Below are 25,070 nucleotides of genomic sequence, written 5' to 3'. Positions count from 1 at the left end.
CACCCTCCAAGCACCCCATCTTCCTCCAAGCACCCCATCTTCCTCCAAGCACCCCATCTGACTCTGAACACCCCATCTTCCCCTGAGCATCCCCCCTGCCTCTGAGCACCCTGTTTCCCTCCCAGCACCCCATCTCTCTCCCTGAACACCCTCCCTTTGAGCACCGTCTGCTTCCCAGCACCATCTGCCTCCCAGCACCCTCCGAGCACCCCATCTTCCTCTGAGCACCCCATCTCCCAGCACCCATCACCCCCCAGGCACCCATCTGGAGGTGTGGATGCCCAGATGACCACAACAGAGACCCGCAGGGTCCCCCCACTCAAACCTGTCCCCAGCTGACACCCCATCCCCAGTCACATCCCCCGCCCAGGGCTGTGCAAACACCCCGGGGTGGCGCCGCCACCGCTCCGGTCCCCCCGCTGTCCCCTCCCCTGCTCACCCGTCTTGGGGTCGATGTCGGGCGAGAGGTGGCCGGGCGGCGAGCCCGGCGAGAAGCGCTCGTTGCTGTAGGTGATGAGCGGCGTCAGCGGGTGCATGTGATGGGCGTGCTGCACCACCGGCACCTTGTTGGACTGCGGGGACACCACGGCGCGTGGGTGGGTGGAACAACGGCCGCCCCCCCCCCGAAACCCAGCCCTGCGGGCAGCGTCCCGGGGGCACCGCGTCACCCTGGGCTCGGCGGCTCTTACCAGGTGCGCGGGCGAGGGCGAGCGGCTGTCCTTCAGCGTGGCGCCCGTGGGGACGTCCAGCAGCGGCCACTTCATCTGCAGGTACTGCCGCAGAGAGGGCTGAGACCCCCAGCCCCAAACACCCCCAGCCCCAAGCACCCCCAGCCCTGAAACATCCCCCCAGTCCCAAAACACCCCCAGCCTTGAAACACCCCCAGGCCCGAAACACCCCCAGCCTTGAAACACCCCCAGCTCCAAACACCCCCAGCCCCAAGCACCCCCAGCCCCGAAACATCCCCCAGTCCCAAAACACCCCCAGCCTTGAAACACCCCCAGGTCCGAAACACCCCCAGCCTTGAAACACCCCCAGCTCCAAACACATCCCCAGCCCAGAGACATCCCCAGCCTCGAAACACCCCCAGCCCCAAACACCCCAGCCCTGAAACATCCCCAGCCCCAAAACACCCTCAGCCTTGAAACACCCCCAGTCCCAAACACCCCCAGCCCCAAACACCCCCAGCCCCAAACACCCCCAGCCCCAAACACCCCCAGTCCAGAGACACCCCCAGCCCTAAAACATCCCCAGCCCCTAAACATCCCCCCCAGCCCCGAAACACCCCCTGCCCTGAAACACCCCCTGCCCTGAAACACCCCCAGATCTGAAACATCCCCAGCCCCGAAACATTCCCCCAGCCCCAAATCAGCCCCCCAGTCCCAAAACACCCCCAGCCCAGAAACACCCCCAGCCCAGAAACACCCCCAGCCCCGAAACATCTCCCCAGTCCCAAATCAGCCCCCAGTCCCAAAACACCCCCAGCCTTGAAACACCCCCAGCCCCAAAACATTCCCCCAGCCCAAATCATGCCCCCAGTCCCAAATCAACCCCCAGCTCTGAAACACCCCTGGCTCTAAAACAGCCCCAGCTCTAAAACACCCCCCCAGTCCCAAATCAGCCTCCCAGTCCCAAAACACCCCCCAGCTCCAAAACATCCCATGGCACCAAAACACCCCCCATCCCAAAACACTCCCCAGCTCGAAAACACCCCCTTGGTCCCAAAACATCCTCCAGCCCCAAAACACCCCCTGGGCCCAAAGAGATCCCCTCGCCCCAAAACACCCCCCAGCTCCGAAACATCCCCTGCCCAAATCATCCCCCCAGTCCAAAACATGTCCCAGCACCAAAATATCCCCCAGCCCCAAAATACACACGGGCCCCGAAACTCGCCCCCAGCCCCAAAACAACCCCGTAGGCCCAAAACACCCCCTCCAGCCCTGAAACTTTCCCCCGGCCCCAAAACACCCACTGGTCCCAAAACCTCCCCTGGCCCCAACCCCCCCCAAGCCCCAAAACTCGCCCCCATCCCCAAAACACCCTCTGGTTTCAAAACTTTCCCCCATCCCCAAATCACCCCCCAGCCCTAAATCACCTCCCCAGGCTCAAAACACCCTCTGGTGCCAAAACACCCCCTGGTCCCCAAACACCCCCTGGTCCCAAAACACCCTCCAGCCCTAAAACACCCCCTGGCTCCAAAACACCCCCCAGCCCCAAAACGCCCCCCCAGCCCTGGCCGGACACTGAGCTGGGGACACCCCAGCCCATGGGGGACACTGTGGCTGGTGGCCAAGGGGGCTTGGGGGCACACGGCGCTGTTTTCAGCCCGAGAAGCCCCAATGGAGCCCAGAAATGGTGGAAAATCCCCAAATGATGCAAAGCTCCAAAGCCCCAAATTCTGCCCCAAACGTTTCTGTCTTGCTGGGGACCCACGAGCCCCCCATCCCCTCCCCACAATTCCTCACCCCCTGCACCCACGCTGCCTTTCCCCACCCCAAAAAAATGGTATTTTTGGGACACGGTGACTCCAAAATATGGTATTTTTGAGCCACGGTGACGCCCGGCACAAACTGGGGCTCAGCCCTGGGGGGTCCCTGTGCTGGGGGGTCCCCAGGGCACCAACACCAACCCCCCATATTGCAATGAGAGGCAGCAAATATGGGGCTTTTTTAGGGCTTTTTTAAGGGCTTTTCCCCCTGCCGGGGTTAAATCTCCCTGCGCCGCCGGGTTTGTCTCCCTGGCTCTGGCCCCCGAAAAGAAAGGTGCTTTGTGTGGTGTTTTTCGGGGGGGCCGGAGGCATTTCCCGGCAGCCGGCGGGGGGAGGAAGGTCCCGCGATGCCGGCGCTCGGAATGCGGCCGGGACGGGCGGCAGCTGCGCGCAGGAATTCGCAGGAATTTCCCCCAGCGAGAACCTTCCTGAGCCGCAGCAGCTGGAGGAAAACCCAGCGAGGAGCTGGGGGCGCTGGGGGCGCTGGGGGCGCTGGGGGAGCTGGGGGCGCTGGGGGCGCTGGGGGAGCTGGGGGCGCTGGGGGCGCTGGGGGAGCTGGGGAGCGTTAACCCTGCCCAGGCTGGACCGGCACGGCCCCCCCGCTCTGCCTCCTGCAGCCCCCCCAGTGTCCCGTACCCCACAGCATCGCATCCCACCTCCCCCAGTCTCCAGCATCCCCCTCTGCATCCCCAGTATCCCCCATTCCATCTCCAGTACCCCCTGCACTCCATCTCCAGTATCCCCTGCTCTCCATCCCCAGTACCCCCATTCCATCCCCAGTATCCCCCATTCCACCTCCAGTACCCCCTGCAATCCATCTCCAGTACCCCCTGCTCTCCATCTCCAGTATCCCCCATTCCATTCCCAGTATCCCCCATTCCCTCCCCAGTATCCCCATTCCATCTCCAGTATCCCATCTCCACCTCCAGTAACCCCCCCATTACATCTCCAGTACCCCCCATTACATCTCCAGTATTTCCTCCTGCATCTCCAGTATCCCATCTCCATCTCCAGTATCCTGCCCCAGTCTCCAGTATCCCCCTCCTGCATTTCCGGTAACCCCTCTCCATCTCCAGTATCCCCCTCCTGCATCTCCAGTATGCCATCTCCATCTCCAGTATCCCCCTCCTACATTTCCAGTAACCCCCCACTACATCTCCAGTATCCCCCCCTCCATCTCCAGTACCCACTCCCTGCATTTCCACTACTCCCCCATTAGCTTCCGGTACCCACCAAACACCTCTCCAGTATCCCCCTCCTGCATCTCCAGTATCCCCCTCCTGCATCTCCAGTATCCCTCTCCTGCTTTTCCAGTATCCCCATCCTGCATCTCCAGTATCCCCCATTCCATCTCCAGTATCCCCCAGCTCCATCTCCAGTATCCCCCCTCCACCTCCAGTACGTTTTCCCTGCATTTCCAGCACTCTCCATTGGCCTCCAGTACTCACCCATTCCACCTCCAGTATCCCCCACTCCATCTCTAGCACCCCCTCCCTGCATTTCCAGTGCTCCCTCATTGGCTTCCAGTATTGCCCCCTCCATCCCCAGTATCCCCCTGCCCTTCCAGTATCTCCCCCCTTTAGCTCCAGTATCTCTCCCCCATCTCCAGTATCCCCCACCTCCAGTATCCCCCACCTCCAGCACCCCCGCATTCTCCAGTATCCCCCTCCAACTCCAGTATCCTCACCCTGCATTTCCAGTATCCCCCCTCCACCCCCAGCACCCCACAGGGACCCTCTGGCCACGTCACTGTCCCAATGCCACCAAGACGAGCATTCCCTGTCCCCCAACCCTTTGCGCCACCGCCAGCACAGGGGATCCCCCAAAAACCTGCTTCACCCCAAACCCGCCGCCCCGTGTCCCACCCTCATGGGACGCTCCAGCATCCCGGTGTCTCCACGTGAGATTTTTGATGCCACCAGGACAATGGTGTGATGGACCCGCGGGTACGGAGCAACCGGGAGCCATGTTCCCGTCACCCGTGCTGTGCACCCCGGGACAGCAGGATCCGCTCCCCAAAGCGCCGGCTCTGTCGCCACCTCCAGCTCAGGGGATCGGAGCTGCTGTGGTGGGGAAGCACCGGGATCTGGCAGCCGGACGACCCCGGGCTGGTCCCAAAGAGCCACTGTCACCGCTGTCACCGCTGTCACCACTGTCACCGCCACACGTGCCACCGAGCTGCGGACTCGTGGGACAGGGAGAGGGTTGTGCAGAGATGCTGTGGGGACGGCGGTGGCGAGGGACAGGGTGACCCGGCTGCGCCGTGGCCGTGCCAGGGTGACACAGAGGACACTCCAACATCCCCGTGGCACTGCCAGGGTGATGTATGAGGTGCTCAAATGTCCCCGTGGCCGTGCCAGGGTGACACATCCCCACAGCTGTGCCACAGTGGTACATTACAGCGCCCTGAGCATCCCCACAGTGCGCTTGGGTGTCACACAAGGTGTCCCGACATCCCTACCACCATCACAACATGCCCTGACTGTCCCCATGGCCATATTTGGGTGTCACACGAGGTGTCCCAACATCCCTGTGATCATCATGAGATGCCCTGAGCATCCCATGATGTGTTTGGGTGTCACACAAGGTGTCCCGACATCCCTACAACCATCACAACATGCCCTGATTGTCCCCATGGCCGTGCTTGTGTGTCACACGAGGTGTCCCAACATCCCTGTGACCATCACGAGATGCCCTTGACTGTCCCCATGGCCATGTGTAGGTGTCACACAAGATGTCCCGACATCCCATCACAACATGCCCCTGACTGTCCCTGTGGTGTGTTTGGGTGTCACATGAGATGTCCCAATGTCCCTACGACCATCGCAAGATGCCACAAGTGTCCCCATGGCCACGCTTGGTGCCACACGAGAAGTACTGACACCCCTATGACCACCACAAGATGCCACAGGCGTCCTCGTGGTCACACTTGGGTGTCACACGAGGTGTCCTGACATCCCTGTGACCATCGCAAGGTGCCCTTGACTGTCCCCACAGCCGCACTTGGGTGTCACATGAGATGTCCCAACACCCCCACGACCACCACAAGATGCCACAAGTGTCCCCATGGCCGCACTTTGGTGTCACATGAGGTGTCCTGACATCCCCGTGACCATCACAACATGCCCGGACTGTCCCCATGGCCACGCTTGGGTGTCACATGAGATATCCCAACATCCCCACAACCACTGCCATCTGCCACAAGCGTCCCCGTGGCCACGCTTGGGTGTCACACGAGGTACTCCAATGTCCCTATAACCATCACAACATGTCCTGACTGTCCCCACGGCCAGGCTTAGGTGACACATGAGATATCCCAACATCCCTATGACCACCACAAGATGCCACAAGCATCCTCGTGGCCACGCTTGGGTGTCACACGAGGTGTCCTGACATCCCTGTGACCATCGCAAGGTGCCCTTGACTGTCCCCACAGCCGCACTTGGGTGTCACATGAGATGTCCCAACACCCCCACGACCACCGCAAGATGCCACAAGCATCCTCGTGGCCACGCTTGGGTGTGACACGAGGTGCCCCAACATCCCTATGACCATCACAACATGCCCTGACTGTCCCCACAGCTGCACTTGGGTGTCACATGAGATATCCCAACATCCCCAGAACCACCACAAGATGCCACAAGTGTCCCCATGGCCACGCTTGGATGTCACACGAGATGTCCCAACATCCCCACGACCACCACAAGATGCTACAAGCATCCCCATGGCCGCAACTGGATGTCACACAAGATGTCCTGACATCCCTGTGACCATCGCGAGGTGCCCTTGACTGTCCCCATGGCCACACTTGGGTGTCACATGAGATATCCCAACATCCCCACAACCACCACAAGATGCCACAAGTGTCCTCATGGCCGTGCTTGGGTGTCACACAAGGTGTCCCAACACCCCTATGACTGTGTCATACAAGATCACCTGAGCATCCCCATGGGGTGTCTGGGTGTCACATGAGATGACCCAACATCCCCATGACCACCACAACACGCCCTGACTGTCCCCACGGCCACGCTTGGGTGTCACACGAGATATCCCAACATCCCCACAACCACCACAAGCGTCCCCATGGCCACGCTTGGGTGTCACACGAGGTGTCCCAACACCCGTATGACCACCCCGAGACGCCCCGTCACCCGGCGATACCCACGGTGTCCCCCCAGCCGTGGTCCCCCATCCCCACGGCAGCGCTGGGTGACACCCCCAGCCCGGCCCCATCACAAAGGGGCTTTCTGGGCTATTCTGTAAGCGGAGAAGCCGCCGGGGGCCGGGGCCGCACGTATAAAAGGCTGCTTCTCATTTGGAAGCCGCGTCGGGAGGCCGGGGAGGGGAGAGGGAGTGGGGGACCCTTTCAAAATATACAAAGGCGGGGGGGCTGGCGAACGGTTCAGTGGTAATGTGGAAAAATGAAGCCCCCCCCCTTTATTTTCCCCTCGGCCCCAGCCCGGACGCAGCTCCCCTGTCCCCCCGCGTGCGGGAACCGCGCGAGCGGCACCGCGGGGATGGTAAGGAACCCAGAGAACAGTTTGAAAATCGGTCACATTCCAGAGAGATTAGAGCGAGTTCTGCTTCCTCGTTAGCAGCCGCCCCCCAATTAAAAGCGGCGAGTTAACCCCTTCCCGGCCGCAGCGGCGGGACCACAATGGAGGCTCCTGTCTGTCTGTCTGTCTGTCTGTTTGTCTGTCCCCTCCCTGCGAAGGGGGAGCCGCAGGAAGGGGTGGTGGTGGTGACAATGGTGAGGTGGTGGTGACGGGGGGGTCGTGCTGGTGCCAATGGTGACAGCGATTCGCCCCCGTGCTCGGGGAGGAGGCGCGAACGCCGCGGGATCCCCTAATGCCCAATTAGGGGCTCTAATGAGCAGATTTCCTCTTCCGCACGCCGGGCTCCATCCCGCCCGAGCCGTTTTTCCTGGGAAAAGGGGAAAAGCGCCGCTGGGAACATCCCGGCTGGCGCCGCGTGTCCCGGTGACACGTGTCACACCGTCGCGTGTCCCGGCGTTGTCTGTCTGGGCGTCGTGTGTGCGGGATTTATGTCCCAACACCGCCTGTCCCAACGTCACATGTCTTGGCATCGCACGTCCCAGAACGTCACATCCTGGTTTTGCGTGTCTTGGTGTCGCGTGTCCCAACATCCCACGTCGTGGCGTCGCGTGTCCCAGTGTCACGTGTCCTTGCACGGCGTGTATCGCATGTCCCAGAACTTCATATCCTGGTGTTGCGTGTCCCAACGTCTCATGTCCCAACATCTCATGTCCCCGGATCGCGTGCTCTGGCATCACATGTCCTGGCATCATATGTCCCAGCATCTCATGTCCCAGTGTCATGTGTCCTTGCATCGCGTGTATCGCATGTTCCAGAACTTCATATACTGGTGTTGCACGTCCCAGCACCATGTGTCCTGCTGTTGTATGTCCCACCATCTCATGTCCCAGTGTCACACGTCCCAGAGCTTCATATCCTGGTGTTGCACATCCCAGCACCACGTGTCCTGCTGTTCTATGTCCCACCATCACATGTCCTAGAGCTTCACATCCTGGCGTTGCATGTCCCACCGTCACATGTCCTGCTGTTCTATGTCCCACCATCTCATGTCCTAGAGCTTCGCATCCTGGCGTTGCACGTCCCAGCACCATGTGCCGTGGTGTTGCGTGTCCCACCATCTCATGTCCCCACATCACGCCTTGGCACCGCGTGTCCCGGGACTGCATGTCCCAGTGTCACGTTTCTTGGCATCACGTGTCCCAGTTCTGCATATCCTGGCGTTACATGTCCCAGTGTCACGTGTCTTGGTGTCACATCTCCCACTATCCCGTGTCCCAACACCACGTGTCTTGGCATCACTTGTCCTAGAATTTCATATCCTGGCTTGTATGTCCCAGCATTGTGTGTCCCAGTGTCTCCTGTCCCGGTGTCTCCTGTCCTGGCACCGTGGGTCCCAGTGTCACGTGTCTTGGTGCCACATGTCCCAACATCTCATGTCGCAGTGTCGCGTCTCCTGGCATCGCATGGGTCTCGTGTCCCAGAACTCCACACCCTGGCGCTACCCGTCCCAGTGCCACGTGTCTCGGTGTCGCGTGTCCCAGCACCGTGTCCCATGGTTGTGCGTCTTGGCGCTGCCTCCCCTGACATCGCACATCCCGGTGTGTCCCCATGTCCCACGTCCCAGTGTGACCGCACAGGGTGGCACTGGGCTCAAAGCCCCAGGTTCAGTGGCCACCGGCCTCTCGTTTTGGGAGAAAAAAGGCACATTTGGGACCCGAGCTGACATTTTTCCAGGGCCAAGCAGCCTCTGCTGGCTTTTCCCTCCTGAGATGAGCCCATGGGAGCCACTGGTGCCGCGGAGAACGTCCCGGCAATGCCGGCACCGCCGCATCCCCATCCCCAAAACCTGCGGGCGAGCTCCTGCATCTGGGGAAACATCCCGTGGGCACATCTGCAACATCCATCTCTCCCACGTCCGTCCATCCCTCCCACGTCTGTCCATCCCTCCCACGTCCAGCCATCCCTACCCCGTCCGTCCATCCCTCCCATGTCCATCCATTCCTACCACATCTGTCCATCCCTCCCGCGTCCGTCCATTCCTCCCGTGTCCGTCCATCTCTACATCTGTCCATCCCTCCCATGTCTGTTCATCCCTCCCACGTCCATCCATCCCTCCCGTGTCCGTCCATCCCTGCCACATCTGTCCATCCCTCCCACGTCCATCCATCCCTCCCACATCCATCCATTCCTACCACGTCTGTCCATCCCTCACGTCCGTCCATCCCTCCCGTGTCCGTCCATTTCTGCCACATCTGTCCATCCCTCCCATGTCCGTCCATCCCTCCCGCGTCCATTCATCCCTCCTGTGTCCATCCATTCCTACCACATCTGTCCATCTCTCTCGCGTCCGTCCATCCCTGCTGCATCCATCCATCCTTCCTGTGTCTGTCCATCCCTCCAGTGTCCGTCCATTCCTACCACATGTGTCCATCCCTCCCATGTCTGTCCATCCCTCCTGTGTCTGTCCATCCCTCCAGTGTCCGTCCATTCCTACCACATCTGTCCATCCCTCCTGTGTCTGTCCATCCCTCCCTCCCAGATCCATCCATCTCTCCGACGTCCATCCATCCCTCCCATGTCCATCCACCCCTCCCGTGTCCATCCATCCCTGGGGCAGCTTCTGGGAGCCGGTGCCCCCGAATCTCCCGTCCCCACCGTCCCCTTTTCCAGCCCAAATTCCCATAGTTTTGCAAAACCTCATGGCTGGATGATCCCGAACGCAGCCCCGGTGCCCCCAGCCTGTTTACACAGCTGCCGGTCACTGCCAGCCCGCCCTGCCCCCTCCCGCCCCCGCTCCGGCCCCTTCGCCCCCAAATCCATCCCAAATCATCCCAAATCCATCCCAAATCGTGCCGGGGAGATGGGAAATGGGGTTTTGCAGGACATTTAATGAACGGTGGGAGATGCTGGGGATGCAAATGTGGGGATGTCACAAAAAGGGATGTGGGTCCCAAAGATGGGGAAAAATAGGGGAGGGAGGAAGGAGAATAGGAAATAGGACATAAGAGAATAGGAAAAATAGGGGAGAGGGAGCAGGGAAGGAAAGGAGGGTAAGAAAAGGGGGAAAAGGGATAAAAAGGGATAGAAATAGGGAAGAGAAAAATGGGGGGAAGAGTAATTGAGGAGAAAAATGGTGATGGGGAGAAATGGGAAATGGGGGGAAAAGGGGAGGAAATGAGGGGAAAAAGGAGGAAAATGGGGAGAAAAAGAGGGACAAGGGGAAAAAAGGGGGAAGACAGAAAAAAAGGGGGAAAAGGGAAAGGGGGGGGAGGAAAGAAGGGGGGTCCTGATCCCCTTGAGCTGGGGGTGACACAGGGAAGAGGCCAGGGACACAGGGACAGAGGGGCCTGGGTGTCCTTCCAGCTCCAATAAACCACCTTCACACCCACCAAAAATGGGGGAAAAACCCCCAAGACGTCCTGTTCCCCCCGTCAAACACCCCACACCCCATCGCTTTTCCCATCGGGATTTGAGGCTTTTGAAAGGGATAAACACGAGGCTGCATCTTGGGTTGTCCCCACACCTCACTGTGTCCCCTCCCCGCATTTCCAGGGTGACACGAGCCAGGTAAAGGCCACCCTGAGGTGGGGACGCTGATTTGGGGTGGGGACACTGGGTGCTCCACCAAACGCAGCCCAACCCCCTCAGCACGATCCCGGTGGGAAACGCCAACGGCACCGGGATGGGAACCAGGAAAAAAGGCTTGGGGGGGGGAATATAATTCCCTAAAGAAAATATTTGAGATGAGCGTAAAACTGAGCCTGTCTCGAGATGCAGACCCCACGTCACGGTGCTGGGGACACTGGGGGACGTCGGCCCCGAGTCCAGGGTGGGAAGGAAGCGGGATGAGGGTCCTGGGGCTGAAGTGTGGCCAGGATGGTGCTGAGATGCTGCTGGGACCCCGTGGGGCTCTGCTCAAAGTCACCTCAGTCTGGGGTGTCCTGAGCATCCCATGAGCACCACGAGCATCCCATGAGCACCAGGAGCATCCCAAGCATCCCTCAACCATGAGCACCCCGAGCATCCCTCACCCATGGGTGCTCTGAGCATCCCATGAGCAACCTGAGCATCCTTCGCTCATGGGCACCCTGAGCATCCCATGAGCACCACGAGCATCCTTCGCTCTTGAGCACCATGAGCATCCAATGAGCACCACGAGCATCCCATGAGCACCACGAGCATCCCATGAGCACCACGAGCATTCCAAGCATCCCTCAACCATGAGCATCCCGAGCATCCCTCACCCATGGGTGCTCTGAGCATCCCATGAGCAACCTGAGCATCCTTCGCTCATGGGCACCCTGAGCATCCCATGAGCACCACGAGCATCCTTCGGTCATGAGCACCACGAGCATCCCATGGGCACCACGAGCATCCCAAGCATCCCTCACCCATGGGCACTCTGAGCATCCCATGAGCACCCTGAGCATCCCAAGCATCCCTCAGCCATAAGCACCCTGAGCATCCCTCACCCATGGGCACTCTGAGCATCCCATGATCACCACGAGCATCCCTCTCCTATGGGCACCCCAAGCATCCTATGAGTACCCTGAGCATCCCATGAGCACCCTGAGCATCCCATGAGCACCTCGAGCATCCTTCACTCATGGGCACCCTGAGCATCCCATGAGCACCCTGAGCATCCCAAGCATCCCTCAACCACAAGCACCCTGAGCATCCCTCACCCATGGGTGCTCTGAGCATCCCATGAGCACCCCAAGCATCCCTCAACCACAAATGGGCATCTCAAGCATCCTATGAGCACCATGAGCATCCTTCACTCATGGGCACCCTGAGCATCCCATGAGCACCCTGAGCATCCCAAGCATCCCTCAACCGCAAGCACCATGAGTACTTCTCACCCATGGGTGCTCTGAGCATCCCATGAGCACCCCAAGCATCCCTCACCTATGGGCATCTCAAGCATCCTATGAGCACCATAAGCATCCTCCACTCATGGGCACCCTGAGCATCCCATGAGCACGACAAGCATCCCTCTCCTGTGGGTGCCCTGAGCATCCCTCAACCATGAGCATCCCTCACCCATGGGTGCCCCAAGGATCCCACGAGCACCCTGAGAATCCTTCACTCATGGGTTACCCAAGCATCCCCCACCCATGGGTGCCCTGAGCATCCTTTGCTCGTGGGCACCCTGAGCATCCCATGGGCACCACGAGCATCCCTCACCTATGGGCATCTCAAGCATCCTATGAGCACCCTGACCATCCCTCACCCATGGGCGCTCTGAGCATCCCATGAGCACCACGAGCATCACTCACCCCATGTGGGTGCCCTGAGCATCCCTCAACCATGAGCATCCCTCACCCATGGGTGCCCCAAGGATCCCATGAGCACCCTGAGCATCCTTCACCCATGGGTTCCCCAAGCATCCCCCATCCATGGGTGCCCTGAGCATCCTTCACTCATGGACACCCTGAGCATCCCATGAGCACCACGAGCATCACCCCACCCCCTGTGGGTGCCCCGAGCATCCCTCAACCACGAGCACCCTGAGCATCCCTCAACCATGAGCATCCCTTCCCCATGGGTGCCCCATGGATGCCACGAGCACCCTGAGCATCCTTCACACACGTGTGTCCCAAGCATCACTCATCCACGGGTGCCCTGAGCATCCTTCGCTCATGGGCACTCTGAGCATCACCCATTCCTTGGTGCCCTGAGTATCCCTCACCCCTGGGTGCCCCAAGGACCCCATGAGCACCCCAAGCATCCTTCACCCACGAGCACTCAGAGTATCCTTCACCCATAGGCATCCAGAGTATCCCATGAGCACCCTGAGCATCCCTCACTCATGGGTACCAAGAGCATCCCATGAACACCATGAGCATCCTCCCCCTGTGGGTGCCCCAAGGATCCCATGAGCACCCCAAGCATCCCTCAACCATGAGCATCGCACACCCACGGGTGCTCTGAGCATCCTATGTGCACCCTGAGCATCCTTCACCCATGGGTGCTGTGAGCATCCTTCGCTCACGGGCACCCTGAGCATCACTCGTTCCTTGGTGCCCTGAGCACCCCTCGCCCATGAGCACCCCGAGTATCCTTCACCCATAGGTGTCAAGAGTATCCCATGAGCACCCTGAGCATCCCTCAACCATGAGCATCGCTCACCCACAGGTGCTCTGAGCATCCCATGTGCACCCTGAGCATCCTTCACCCACAGGTGCCCCAAGCATCCCTCACCCATGGGTGCTGTGAGCATCCTTCGCTCACAGGCACCCTGAGCATCACTCGTTCCTTGGTGTCCTGCGTAACCCTCATCCATGGGTGCCCCAAGGACTCCATGAGCACCCCGAGTATCCCTCACCTACAGGTGCCCTGAGCACCCCTCCCCCATGAGCACTCTGAGTATCCTTCACCCATAGGCATCCAGAGTATCCCATAAGCACCCTGAACATCCTTCAGCCATGGGTACCAAGAGCATCCCTCACCCACGGGTGTCCCAAGCATCCCCTACCCATGAGCACCCTGAGCATCCCTCACCTATGGGTGCCCCAAGGATCCCGTGAGCATCCCAAGCATTCCTCAACCACAGGCATCCCTCACCCATGGGTGCCCTGAGCCCCCTATGAGCACCCTGAGCCCCCTATGAGCACCCTGAGCATCCCTCACCCATGGGTGCCCTGAGCCCCCTATGAGCACCCTGAGCCCCCTATGAGCACCCTGAGCATCCCTCGCCCATTGGTGCCCTGAGCACCCTATGAGCACCCTGAGCATCCTTCACCCATGGGTGCCCTGAGCCTCCTATAAGCACCCTGAGCATCCCTCACCCATTGGTACCCTGAGCACCCTATGAGCACCTCGAGCATCCCTCACCCATGGGTGCCCCCAGCATCCCCCACACACCCCCCTACCCACTGAACAAGCCCCAAGTGGCGCCAGCTGAGCCCCCCGAGTCGCCCCCTGCACCCCCGAGCGGCGGCACCAAGTTTTCGGCGCTGCCCCAAGGCGTTTGTCCGGCTCCCAGCCCCCTCCAGCCCCTGAATGGCTCCATTCAGCCCGCAGCTGCGGCAGGGGGTCCCAGTGCTGGGGGGGTCCCGGTGCCCGGGGGGGTCCCAGTGCCGGCGGGGGGTGGGGTCCCAGTGGATGCGAAGGGCTCAGCCCTGCCCCAGTGGAACAAATCCCAGTGGTCATGACCCCCTGAGCATCCCCGTTTTTGGGGGGATACAAGATGTCCTGTAACCCCCTGCAGCACCCATGGGAGACCTGGGGGTCCTGCACCCCCCCCAGTAGCACCCATGGGACATGGGGGAATCCTGCACTCCCCCCCATCACCCATGGGACATGGGGGTGTCCTGTACCCCACAATAGCACCCATGGGACATGGGGGAATCCTGCACTCCCCCCTATCACCCATGGGACATGGGGGTGTCCTGTACCCCCCCAATAGCACCCATGGGACACGGGGGTGTCTTTTACCCCCCAAGCAGCACCCATGGGACATTGAGAAGTCTTGTGCCCCCATCAGCACCCATGGGACATAGGGGTGTCTTGCACCCCACAACAGCATCCTTGGGTCATGGGGGAGTCCCACACCCCCCAAATGGCACCCATGGGACATGCGGATGTCTTATACCCCCCAACAGCACCCATGGGACATGGGGGGTCTTGCACCCCCCCAACAGCACCCATGGGACATGGGGGGTCTTATACTCTCCCCCCATCACCCATGAGTCATGGGGGAGTCCCACACCCCCCAACAGCACCCATGGAACATGGGGTGTCTTGTACCCCCCAAACAGCACCCATGGGACATTGGGGAGTCCCACACCCTCCAACAGCACCCATATGACATGGGGGTGTCTTGCACCCCCCCAATAGCACCCATGAGACATGGGGGAGTCCTGTACCCCCCAGCAGCACTCATGGGACATGGGGGAGTCCTGCACTCCCCCCCATCACCCATGGGACATGGGGGTGTCCTGTACCCCCCAGCAGCACTCATGGGACATGGGGGTGTCCCACACCCCCAAAACAGCACCCATGGCACATGGGGGTGTCTTGTATCCCCCAGTGGCACCCATGGGACATGGGGGTGTCCCACACCCCCCACCAGCACCCATGGGACATGGGGGTGTCTTGTACCCTCCAAACAGCACCCATGGGACATGGGGGGTCCTTCCATCCCCCACCAGCACCCATGGGACACCGGGGGGGGGTCCTCTACCAAAAAAATCCCCCCAGAACACACAGAAACTGTGAATCCGCACATCACCATCACCCCTTCCTCTTCCTCCTCCCTGGGGTACCATCCGGCCCCATCACGCCCCAAACCCCCCATTTTCCTCCCCAAACCCCAATAGGAGACACAGGACGAGTGGGACCCCAGCACCCTTCACCCTCCTCTTCCTCGGCCGGGCCGGGCGCTCCTCGCCGGGCTCCTCTTCCCCGAGCGGCTTCGAGGAAGCGAAAAAATACCCCAAAAATAAATCAAATCTAATGAAAAGCAGCTGCTGAGAATACCAGAAAGATGATGAATGCGCGTTAAGTCCCCTTAACGAACCCCGGCCTTACGAGCGTCGCCCGGAGCGCTTACTTCATCGCTTTAATTTGGGAATCGTGTCGGAAAAGGGAGGAGGAGGGAGAAGTTGGGGGGGTTGGAACCTCCTGGAGGGCTCATTGAGCCCCCCTAGAAACGAAAGCAATACAACTCAGGGTAATTAGCCGCAGAGCATAATTAAGGAGGAGACATAAAGGGGCCATTGTGTGCGGAGGCTCCACAGGATCTGAGTGGGGAAACTGAGGCACGGGAGGGTCGCGATGGGGCCAAAAAATGTGTGAAAAAGCCCTTTTTGGGGGGGTTTTCCCGCTGAAAATTTGCAGGGGGGGGAGGAAACATGCGCTGTGGGGGGGGAAATCCCAAATAAATCAATCCCTAATAAATCAATCTAAACGAATCCGATCCCAAATCAATCCCGCGGAGGAGCCGCACGGAGCATCAAACAACCCCCCCGGCCGCAAAACACCCCGATAGACCCCAAACCCTGCGCCCCCCGGCGCCAAACCCCCTCCCCGCGCCGCCGGAGCCGCCGTCCCGCCCGCTTTCCGGAGCACCCTCCGCCTTGCCAAAACCAATCTGGATCTCCATCATTTTCCTTGGCAGGTTGCGCCGATGGGTTTTTCTTTCCCAGACAGATCCGCCTCTGTTTTTTGTGTCTTTTGGAGCGCGGGGTCCCCGATTCTGGGGGTATTTTGGGGGAAATCGGGTTGAAAATGCTACTCTGAGCATCAATTCCATCATTAGACGGCAGCGCATTCCTCCACTGACTGCCAGGAGCCCCAGAAAATCTCCCCCCGGCCAGAAAAATCGCATTGGGTTGGGGGAAAACCACTGAATTTGACGGTCATGTTGGGAAATGATACTAATTAAGACATTCTGATTAATAGCGAGTTAACCCGGATCGATCGGTTGCACCCAGTGGGTTCGCACAAGGATGAGGCGACTCTAAGGGTTTGGGGTGTGCGAAGGCACCGTTTTGGGTCGATTTCTCGTTATTTATCAATATATTTCCCAGATGTATCAATGTTTTGGAGCAGAGGGGTGGTAGAGCCCCCATGTCCCTGTGTATTGATCCAGGAAAGCACATCCGCAGCATCTCCTGGGCACGGGATCCGTGGGGGGTTCAGGGTTTTTAATCCCGATCCTTCCCTTTCCCACGCAGTTGGATCCTGCGGGTCGGAGCGTTTCCTCCAATGGTTTGGGGAGAAAAAGGAAGGAAATGGGGAAAAACAGGCGGGTGGTTGCTGAGCAGCCCGTTGGGTCTTGGCCTGGAGCTGCAGGTGCAGAGCTGGGATCGGGGGATCTGGGATCGGGGCCACTGTGGATCCCATATGGAGTTAAGGATGGAGCCAGCGCGGGGCGCAGGATCCTGTGTCCGGGTGGATCCGGGATCCAGGATGCTGTGTCCAGTACAGATTGAGGATGCTGTGCCTGGATGGATCCCATATGGGATTGAGGATGCTGTGCCCACTACAGATCGAGGATGCTGTGCCTGGTACAGGATCCCATATGGGATTGAGGATGCTGTGAATGTCCCGATCCAATACAGAATTGAGGATGTTGTGCCTGGATGGATCCCATATGGGATTGAGGATGCTGTGAATGGCCCAATCCAATACAGGATTGAGGATGCTGTGCCTGGATGGATCCCATATGGGATCCAGGATGCTGTGAATGGCCCAATCCAATATAGGATCGAGGATGCTGTGCCTGGATGGATCCGGGATCCAGGATGCTGTGTCCGGTACAGGTCAAGGATGCTGTGCCCGGGTGGATCCCATAAGGGACTGAGGATGCTGTGCCCAGTACAGGATTGAGGACGCTCTGCCTGGATGGATCCCATATGGGATTGAGGATGCTGTGCCCGGTATGGGATCAAGGATGCTGTGCCTGGATGGATCCGGGATCCAAGGTGCTGTGCCCGGTACAGATCAAGGATGCTGTGCCTCAATGGATCCCATATGGGATTGAGGATGCTGTGCCCAGTACAGGATTGAGGACGCTCTGCCTGGATGGATCCCATATGGGATTGAGGATGCTGTGCCCGGTATGGGATCAAGGATGCTGTGCCTGGATGGATCCCATATGGGATTGAGGATGCTGTGAATGGCCTGATCCAATACAGGATCAAGGATTCTGTGCCTGGATGGATCCGGGATCCAGGATGCTGTGCCCGGTACAGATCGAGGATGTTGTGCCTCAGTGGATCCCATATGGGATTGAGGATGCTGTGCCCGGTACAGGATCAAGGATGCTGTGCCTGGATGGATCCGGGATCCAGGATGCTGTGCCCAGTACAGGATTGAGGATGCTCTGCCTGGATGGATCCCATATGGGATTGAGGATGCTGTGCCCACTACAGATCGAGGATGCTGTGCCTGGTACAGGATCCCATATGGGATTGAGGATGCTGTGAATGGCCTGATCCAATACAGGATCAAGGATGCTGTGCCTGGATGGATCCCATATGGGACTGAGGATGCTGTGTGCCCAGTCAGATCTTATATGGGATCGAGGATGCTGTGCCTGGCAGGATCCGGTCTGGGATCAAGGATGCTGTGCCCAGTATGGGATCAAGGATGCTGCACCTGGATGGATCCGATACAGGATCAAGGATGCTGTGCTTGGATTGATCCCAAGCAGGATCAGGGATGCTGTACCCGGTCCAGGATCAAGGATGCTGTGCTTGGATTGATCCCAAGCAGGATCAGGGATGCTGTATCCGGTCCAGGATCAAGGATGCTGTGCCTGGCTGGGCCCGCTCCAGACTCACCAGCACCACGATGTCCCGGGATCCAGTGGATCCTTCAGGAGCTCACGGAAAAGGGGATTTTCCCGAGCTTGTTCACTGCAGGATGTGGCAAAACGGGGCTCCAGGACCCCCCGGCTGCACCGGGACCCGACGAGCGCCCACAAACCCCCAGCACCCAATTCACCCCCCAGCACCCACAAACCCCAAATCCGTCCCGCTCGATGCCTCTCGCACTCAGCACAGAAACGTCCCGATCCAGCCCCAATTCCGGGCTCATCCCACACCCCAAACCCTTTTAATTAATCCCCCTTCCTGGGCTTCATTAAACCATCGTTAGCAGCCGTTCTTGAATCCCAGCCCTGGTCATTATTCCCCCTTCCTCGCTGGCGTTGGGACCGTGCCCAGCCGCGCATCGTCTCCAAAACACAGGAACCCCCCAAAAAGCGACAAATTGGGAATAAAACCTTTATCGGAATGCGGGGGGTTCACCCAACCCACCCCCCTGGCTGGGATTTACACACAACAACCATTCAAACCAGTTGCTTCCCATAAAGCAAACCCTAAAAACACATGGGAAGGCGGGATCCTGTCCCCATCACACCAACCTTTGCCATGCTCTATTTATATATATATCCCATAGGATAACGCAGCTTCCTACAGAGCCCAAGCTTAAAACCATCAGGTGTCACCACGGCGGCTCCGGAGCGAGAAAAATACCCAGAAAAGCATAAAAACACCCAGAAAAATAACACAAAACACCCAGAAAAGGGTGAGCGCGGCGCGATGCTGCGGGGGGGACCGGGTGCTGCGTCCCGGGACGGCCTCAGGGTACCAGGAGGGGAAACTGAGGCAGGGAAGGGCTGGGTGTGGAGTGGTTTATCTCTAAATCAGGTTTCCATTGGTAAAATTGGTCGATGTTTGTAGAGTAGGTTTGTAGTTTTAAATGGGTTTGTGTTTCTAAATTAGGTTGATGTTTGTAAAATAGGTTTATAATCTCTCAAGCAGGTTTATATCTCTAAACCAGGTCTACATTTTCTAAGCCAGGTATATCTCTAAGCCAGGTTTACATTTCTAAACCAGGCTTATAACTCTAAACCAGGCTTATAACTCTAAATCAGATTTACATTTCTAAGCCAGGTTTATACTTATAGACTAGGTATATCTCTAAACCAGGTTTACATCTCTAAACCAGGCTTATAACTCTAAGCCAGGCTTATATCTCTAAACCAAGTTTATATCTCTAAACCAGGCTTACATCTCTAAACAAGGTTTATATTTATGAACTAGGTATATCTCTAAACCAGGTTTGTATCTCTAAGCCAGGCTTACATCTCTAAAACCAAGTTTAAATTTATAAACTAGGTATATCTGTAAACCAGGTTTACATCTCTAAACCAAGCTTATAACTCTAAACCAGGTTTACATCTCTAAGTCAGGTTTATATCTCTAAACCAAGTTTACATCTCTAAACCAAGTTTACATCTCTAAACCAAGTTTACATCTCTAAACAAGGTTTATATTTATAAACTAGGTATATCTCTAAGCCAGGTTTATATCTCTAAGCCAGGCTTACATCTCTAAAACCAAGTTTAAATTTATAAACTAGGTATATCCGTAAAGCAGGTTTACATCTCTAAACCAAGCTTATAACTCTAAACCAGGTTTACATCTCTAAGTCAGGTTTATATCTCTAAACCAAGTTTATATCTTAAACCAAGTTCATATCTCTAAACCAAGTTTATATCTCTAAACCAGGCTTACATCTCTAAAGAAGGTTTATATTTATAACCTAGGTATATCTCTTAGCCAGGCTTATATTTCTAAGCCAGGTTTACATCTCTAAACCAGGTTTATAGTTCTAAGCCAGGTTTATACTCTGGCCCAGGCGGGTGCTGGGGCTGGTCTGGGCGCACAGAGACGCTGTTGAGGTTTGGGGGGGCCAATCCCCCTCTCCTTCCCCCCCATCTAACACTCGCTCAATTTGCTCAATCAGTTCCTAAAGGCCGCCGAGGGACAGACAATGTCAGCCCATTAAGAGCTTTAAACCCGTCCAAAGGAGCAGTTTTAAATGAGAAAAGCGGCGCAGCTCAGGGTCAGGTTTCCACCCCCCACCCCAAAAAGCCTCCCCCCCCACAAACCCACCCCCCCCCGTGCACCCCCTTAAAGGGACAAAGTAAAACAATTTTATAAAGGGGGGATAAACTCAATTTCTTCTGTTGTCTTTTTATCGTTTTCGTTGGGGATGGGGCTGGGGGGGCTGAGCATCCCCGAACTGGGGGTGCCGGGGGGGCACTTACGGTGCGGGCGGCGCCGGGGGACAGGGCTCCGTTGGCGAGGTAGGGGCTGCCCAGCTCGGGCAGCATCAGGAACGGGTACCCGGGGTAGGGGGGGCCCTTAAAAAACCCCCCCTCTTGTTGGCGTCGGACCACTGGGGAGAGAAGGAAGGGGGGTCAGGAGAGGGGGGATGTTCCTATGGGGGGAGGCGAGGATGGGAGTGTGGGGGGGTCGTGGGTCTGAGACCCCCTCCCCACTTGGGGGGGCCTGGGTAGGTCCCATCGGGGGTGCCCATGTCACTTGGGGGGGGTCATTGGTTGATTTGGGGGTGGTCCTTACTTGGGGGGGCCTCTGGGGGTGCCCAAGTCCCTTGGGGGGTCCTTGGTTGTTTTGGGGGGCGGTCTCCACTTGAGGGGGTCCCTCTGGGGGTGCCCATGTCAGCTTGGGGGGGGGTCCTTGGTTCTCTTAGGGGGTCTTCTGGGGGCGCCCAAGTCCCTTGGGGGGTTCCTTGGTTTGTTTGGGGGGCACCCCACTTTGGGGGGGGCGGGTAGGTTGCTCTGGGGGTGCCCATGTCAGCTGGGGGGGGTCCTTGGTTCTCCTGGGGGCTTTCTCACTTGGGGGTTGCCGGGTAGGTCCCTCTGGGGGTGCCCATGTCCCTTTGCGGGGGGGTCCTCGGTTGTTCTGGGGGGTCCCGACTGCGGGAGGAGGGTCCGGGTTGTGGGGGGGACCCGGTGCCGGTCACTCCCGGAAAGGCCCCGGCTGCGGGGGGGTCCCGAGCCCGGTTCCTCCATGGGGGGGGTGGGCACCGATCCATCCGTAGGAGAGCGATCGGGGGCCGGTTACCGAGGGGGGGGGGCGGGACTTGGGGCCCGGGGGGGTCGGGACCGGTTCCTCCGGGGGGAGGGAGGGAGGACACCGGGAGGGGGTTGGACACGGGAGGAGGACACGGGGGAGGACACGGGGGGGGTCCCGCCCGCAGCTGGGGGCGGAAACAAAGAAGTTGCGAAGTGTCGAATGGTCCCGGGGGATGCGACGGGGACGGGGAGCGGGGAGAAAAGCGGGGCGGGGGGGCCAGGAACGGAGCCGGTACCTTCTGCCAAATAGTCCCGCGGCTTCTGGAAACTTTCCCGGGGCTGGGGGGGTCGCTCCGCCTGCGAGGAGAGGCCCGTGAGCGGGGCCGGCCGGGGGTCGCGTCCCCCCCTCCCCAAGCGCCACCCCCGGGACTCACCTCGGAGTCCGAGCCGGAGCCGGTGCCGGTGCCGCTGCCCCGGTTCTCGGTCTCGCTGACCAGGGACGACTTGAGCTCGTCCAGGTCCCCGTGGGCCGAACCGCGCCCCGCGCCCTTGTCCTGCTCCTCGCCCTCATCCTGGAAAGCGATGAGCTCGTCGGGGGCCCCCAGATCGTCCCCCCCCGCCGGTTCGAGCTGCGGCATGCTGGGGTCCGGCCCCGCCGCCCGCCCCGCTCCGGCACCGCCGGCCCCGCCGCCGCCCGGGAGGGTCGGGAATGCGCGGGGCGGCGGGGGGAGGAGGAGCCCCGGCTGCAAACCGACACCGCGGGGCAGGGCAGGGCTCGGCACCGCCCCGCGCCCGCCACCGGCGCCGCCGAACGGCCCCGGCCCCCGGAGGAACCTCCCGCTGCCCACGGGGCACCCGCCGGGCGGGAACCGACGGCGCGGCCGCGGCCACGGGCTCCCCGGGGCGCCCGGTCCCGTCCGGGTCCGGCCATGACTCCCGGGGTCTCCTCACCCCACCCGGGGTCCCCCCATCCGTCTGGGTGCTCACATCCCGCCCAGTGACCCCCCATCCAGGGTCCCCCCGTTTCACCCACGGTCCTCATGTCCCACCCGCGGCCTCCACATCCCATCCAGGGTCCCCCCATCCCATCCGGGGTCCTGACATTCTGTCCGGGGTCCCCCCCAACCCGTCTGTGTCCCCGTATCCCACCCAGCATCCCCCCATCCCATCCAGGGTCCCTCCATTCCACCCATGATCCCCTCTTCCCACCCCACCCAAGGACCCTCATGCCATCCAGGGTCCCCCTGTCCCGCCTACAGTCCCCTCATCCCATCTGGGTCCCCACATCCCATCCAGGGTCCCCTCATGACACGCAGGGTCCCTCTGTTCCCACCCACCATTCCCACATCCCCTCTGGGTCCCTCCATCCCACACACAGTCTCCCCATTCCACCCATGGTCTCCCCATCCCACCCACAGTCCCCTCATCCAACCCACGGTCCCCACATCCCATCTGGGTCCCCACATCCCGCTCAGCCTCTTCCCATCCCATCCAGGGTCTCTCCATCCCACCCACAGTCCCCCCATCCAATGCACAGTCCTCACACCCCATCTGGGTTCCCCCCCATCCCATTCATGGTCCCCATCATCCTACCCACGGTCCCTCCATCCTGCCTGGGTCCCCACATCCCACCCACAGTCCTCTCATCCCATCCAGGTTCTCTCCATTCCACTCATGGTGCCCACATCCCATCAAGGGTCTCCCCATCCCACCCAGGGTCCCTCCATCCTGTCCACGGACTACACATCCCACCTGCAGTCCCCCCATCCCATCCAGGCTCCCCCCACACCATCTGAGTTGCTCCATCCTGTCCAGGGTCCCCCCATCCTGTCTGAGTCCCCCCCATCCCATCCAGGTCCCCCTATGCCATGTACCCCTCATCCTGTCCCGAGTGCCCCCCATCTCACCCAGGGTTCCTCTACCTCCCCCCAGGGTGCTCCAGCTGAGGTTCCCCCATCTCCTCTCCCATCTGGGTGTCTCCATCCCTCACAGGACACCCCATCCCATTTAGGTCCCCCCATCTTCCTGGACTTGACCCCACCCTGCCCCGTACTCTTCAGATGTCCCCATCCCACCAGGGTGTCCCTGTCCCCTTTGGGTGTCCCCATGGCACAGAAGAACCCTCATCCCACCCGGGTGACTCTGTCCCTTCCCATCCCACCGAGGTGGCCCCATGTGTCCCAGGTGTCCCCAGTCTGCCCAAGTGTCCCCATCCCACCAGGGTGTCCCTGTCACCCACATCAGCCCTCAGAGAAGGGTCCCCACCCCATCCCATGCCCGGAGCCGGGTGCCAGTGTCCCCACCACGGTGGCTCCGAGCCCCTTGGAAAACCCTCTTCCTCCCTTTTTTTGCAGGGTGGGCTCGTTCCCCGGTGACAAGGACACACGGGTGGGGCGAGCGCTCACCCTGCTGCCCGTCACCCAAGAAGTGACAGCACCAAACGGGGCTTCATCCAGCACCTCCAACCCATCCCACCACCCTCACCGTGACCCCCAACCTCCGCCTGGACTTGTCACCTCCCCGTTTCAAGGGACGGTCCCAAACCCCCGGTCCCCCCTCCCCGCCAGCCCCTCACTCCGCTCCACAAAGCTCCTTCAGTTGCTTTGCCTGAAAACCTTCATGAAAAGGCTTTTGTCACATTGAAATCACTGGTGACCCCGTCCCCCCTGCCCAGGGTTCTCAAGGAACAGCCAGAAGCAGCTGCAGGGGACGGCGCTGCCCCCCCTGCCCAGCCCCCCCTCCAGATGTTTTATTACCCTGATTTTAATTAACATTTCCAGCCCCGGGCTGAATGGGGAGGTCACATCTGCCCCTGCCCCAGTGGCTCTGGGGTTCGGGGTCCGGACGTGGCCGGGGGGGCTGCTAAAAGATATAAATAATTGCTTCAAACATTATTTTTCCTGACGTTTTCTCGGGAGGTAAATGACGTGCGGCACCAATCCGTGAGGGGGGCTGGTTCCTGGCATGGGACACGTGGATGGTGACCATCCCACGCCACCCAGGGGGGTTTGGAGGTACCAGCAGAAGGCAACTGGTGCAATGAATCTCTCAAGATGTTCCCAAGAACCTCCTGCCCCGTTAAGTGATTCAGTAATTTCACGTTAGGTAATTGAGAGCATCCTGGCTGGGTAGGTGGGATGGGAGGTCCATGAGACAATGGAGGGATGAGAGGTCCATGAGATGGACATGACGGCAGGATGGGAGGTCCATGAGATGATGGTGGTGATGGTGGGATGGAAGGCCCATGAGATGGAAGACATGACAGTGGGATGGAAGGTCCACGATATGGAGATGATGGCAGGATGTGAGGTCCATGAGATGATGGAAGGATGGGAGGCCCATGAGATGGAGGAGGTGATGGTGGGATAGAAGGTCCATGAGATGGAGGTGGTGATGGCAGGATGGAAGGTCCATGAGATGATAGAGGGATGTAAGGCCCACAAGGTGGAAGATGTGACAGTGGGATGGAAGGTCCATGATATGGAGATGATGGCAGGATGTGAGGTCCATGGGATGATGGAGGGATGGAAGGTGCATGAGATGGAGGAAGTGATGGTGGGATGGAAGGTCCATGAGATGAGACCACCATGAGACCCTAGGTCACCACAGGACTCTCAGGTACCCCAAGACCCTTGGCCGCCTCCAGACCTTCAGCCACCACGGGACCCTTGGACCCTCAGCCACC

At 59.4% G+C, this 25,070-nt stretch overlaps 1 protein-coding gene across 3 annotated transcripts in view; it reads right to left on the bottom strand.

Moving 5' to 3' along the window:
- Positions 1-22,255, bottom strand: part of TCF7L1 (transcription factor 7 like 1) — a 28,641-nt gene extending 6,386 nt beyond the window's left edge. The window contains exons 1-5 of one of the 3 annotated variants that reach the window (XM_065856617.2): positions 21,820-22,038; positions 21,682-21,742; positions 20,615-20,745; positions 690-773; positions 440-572 (exon numbers count right to left, since the gene is read on the bottom strand). In XM_065856617.2, the coding sequence (XP_065712689.1) occupies positions 440-572; positions 690-773; positions 20,615-20,745; positions 21,682-21,742; positions 21,820-22,023 (613 nt within the window). In that variant the 5' untranslated portion in view covers positions 22,024-22,038. Of the gene's footprint in view, positions 1-439; positions 774-20,614; positions 20,746-21,681; positions 21,743-21,819 lie in introns of all 3 variants that reach the window. The other 2 variants (XM_071799341.1, XM_071799342.1) reach the window with 2 other exon arrangements.
- Positions 22,256-25,070: the final 2,815 nt, after the last annotated feature.

The sequence above is a fragment of the Patagioenas fasciata genome, chromosome 26 (genome assembly GCF_037038585.1).
Source record: "Patagioenas fasciata isolate bPatFas1 chromosome 26, bPatFas1.hap1, whole genome shotgun sequence".
Lineage (NCBI taxonomy): Eukaryota > Metazoa > Chordata > Aves > Columbiformes > Columbidae > Patagioenas > Patagioenas fasciata.
Note: the sequence above shows the minus strand (reverse complement) of the source record. Positions and strands in the feature narration are given on the sequence as shown.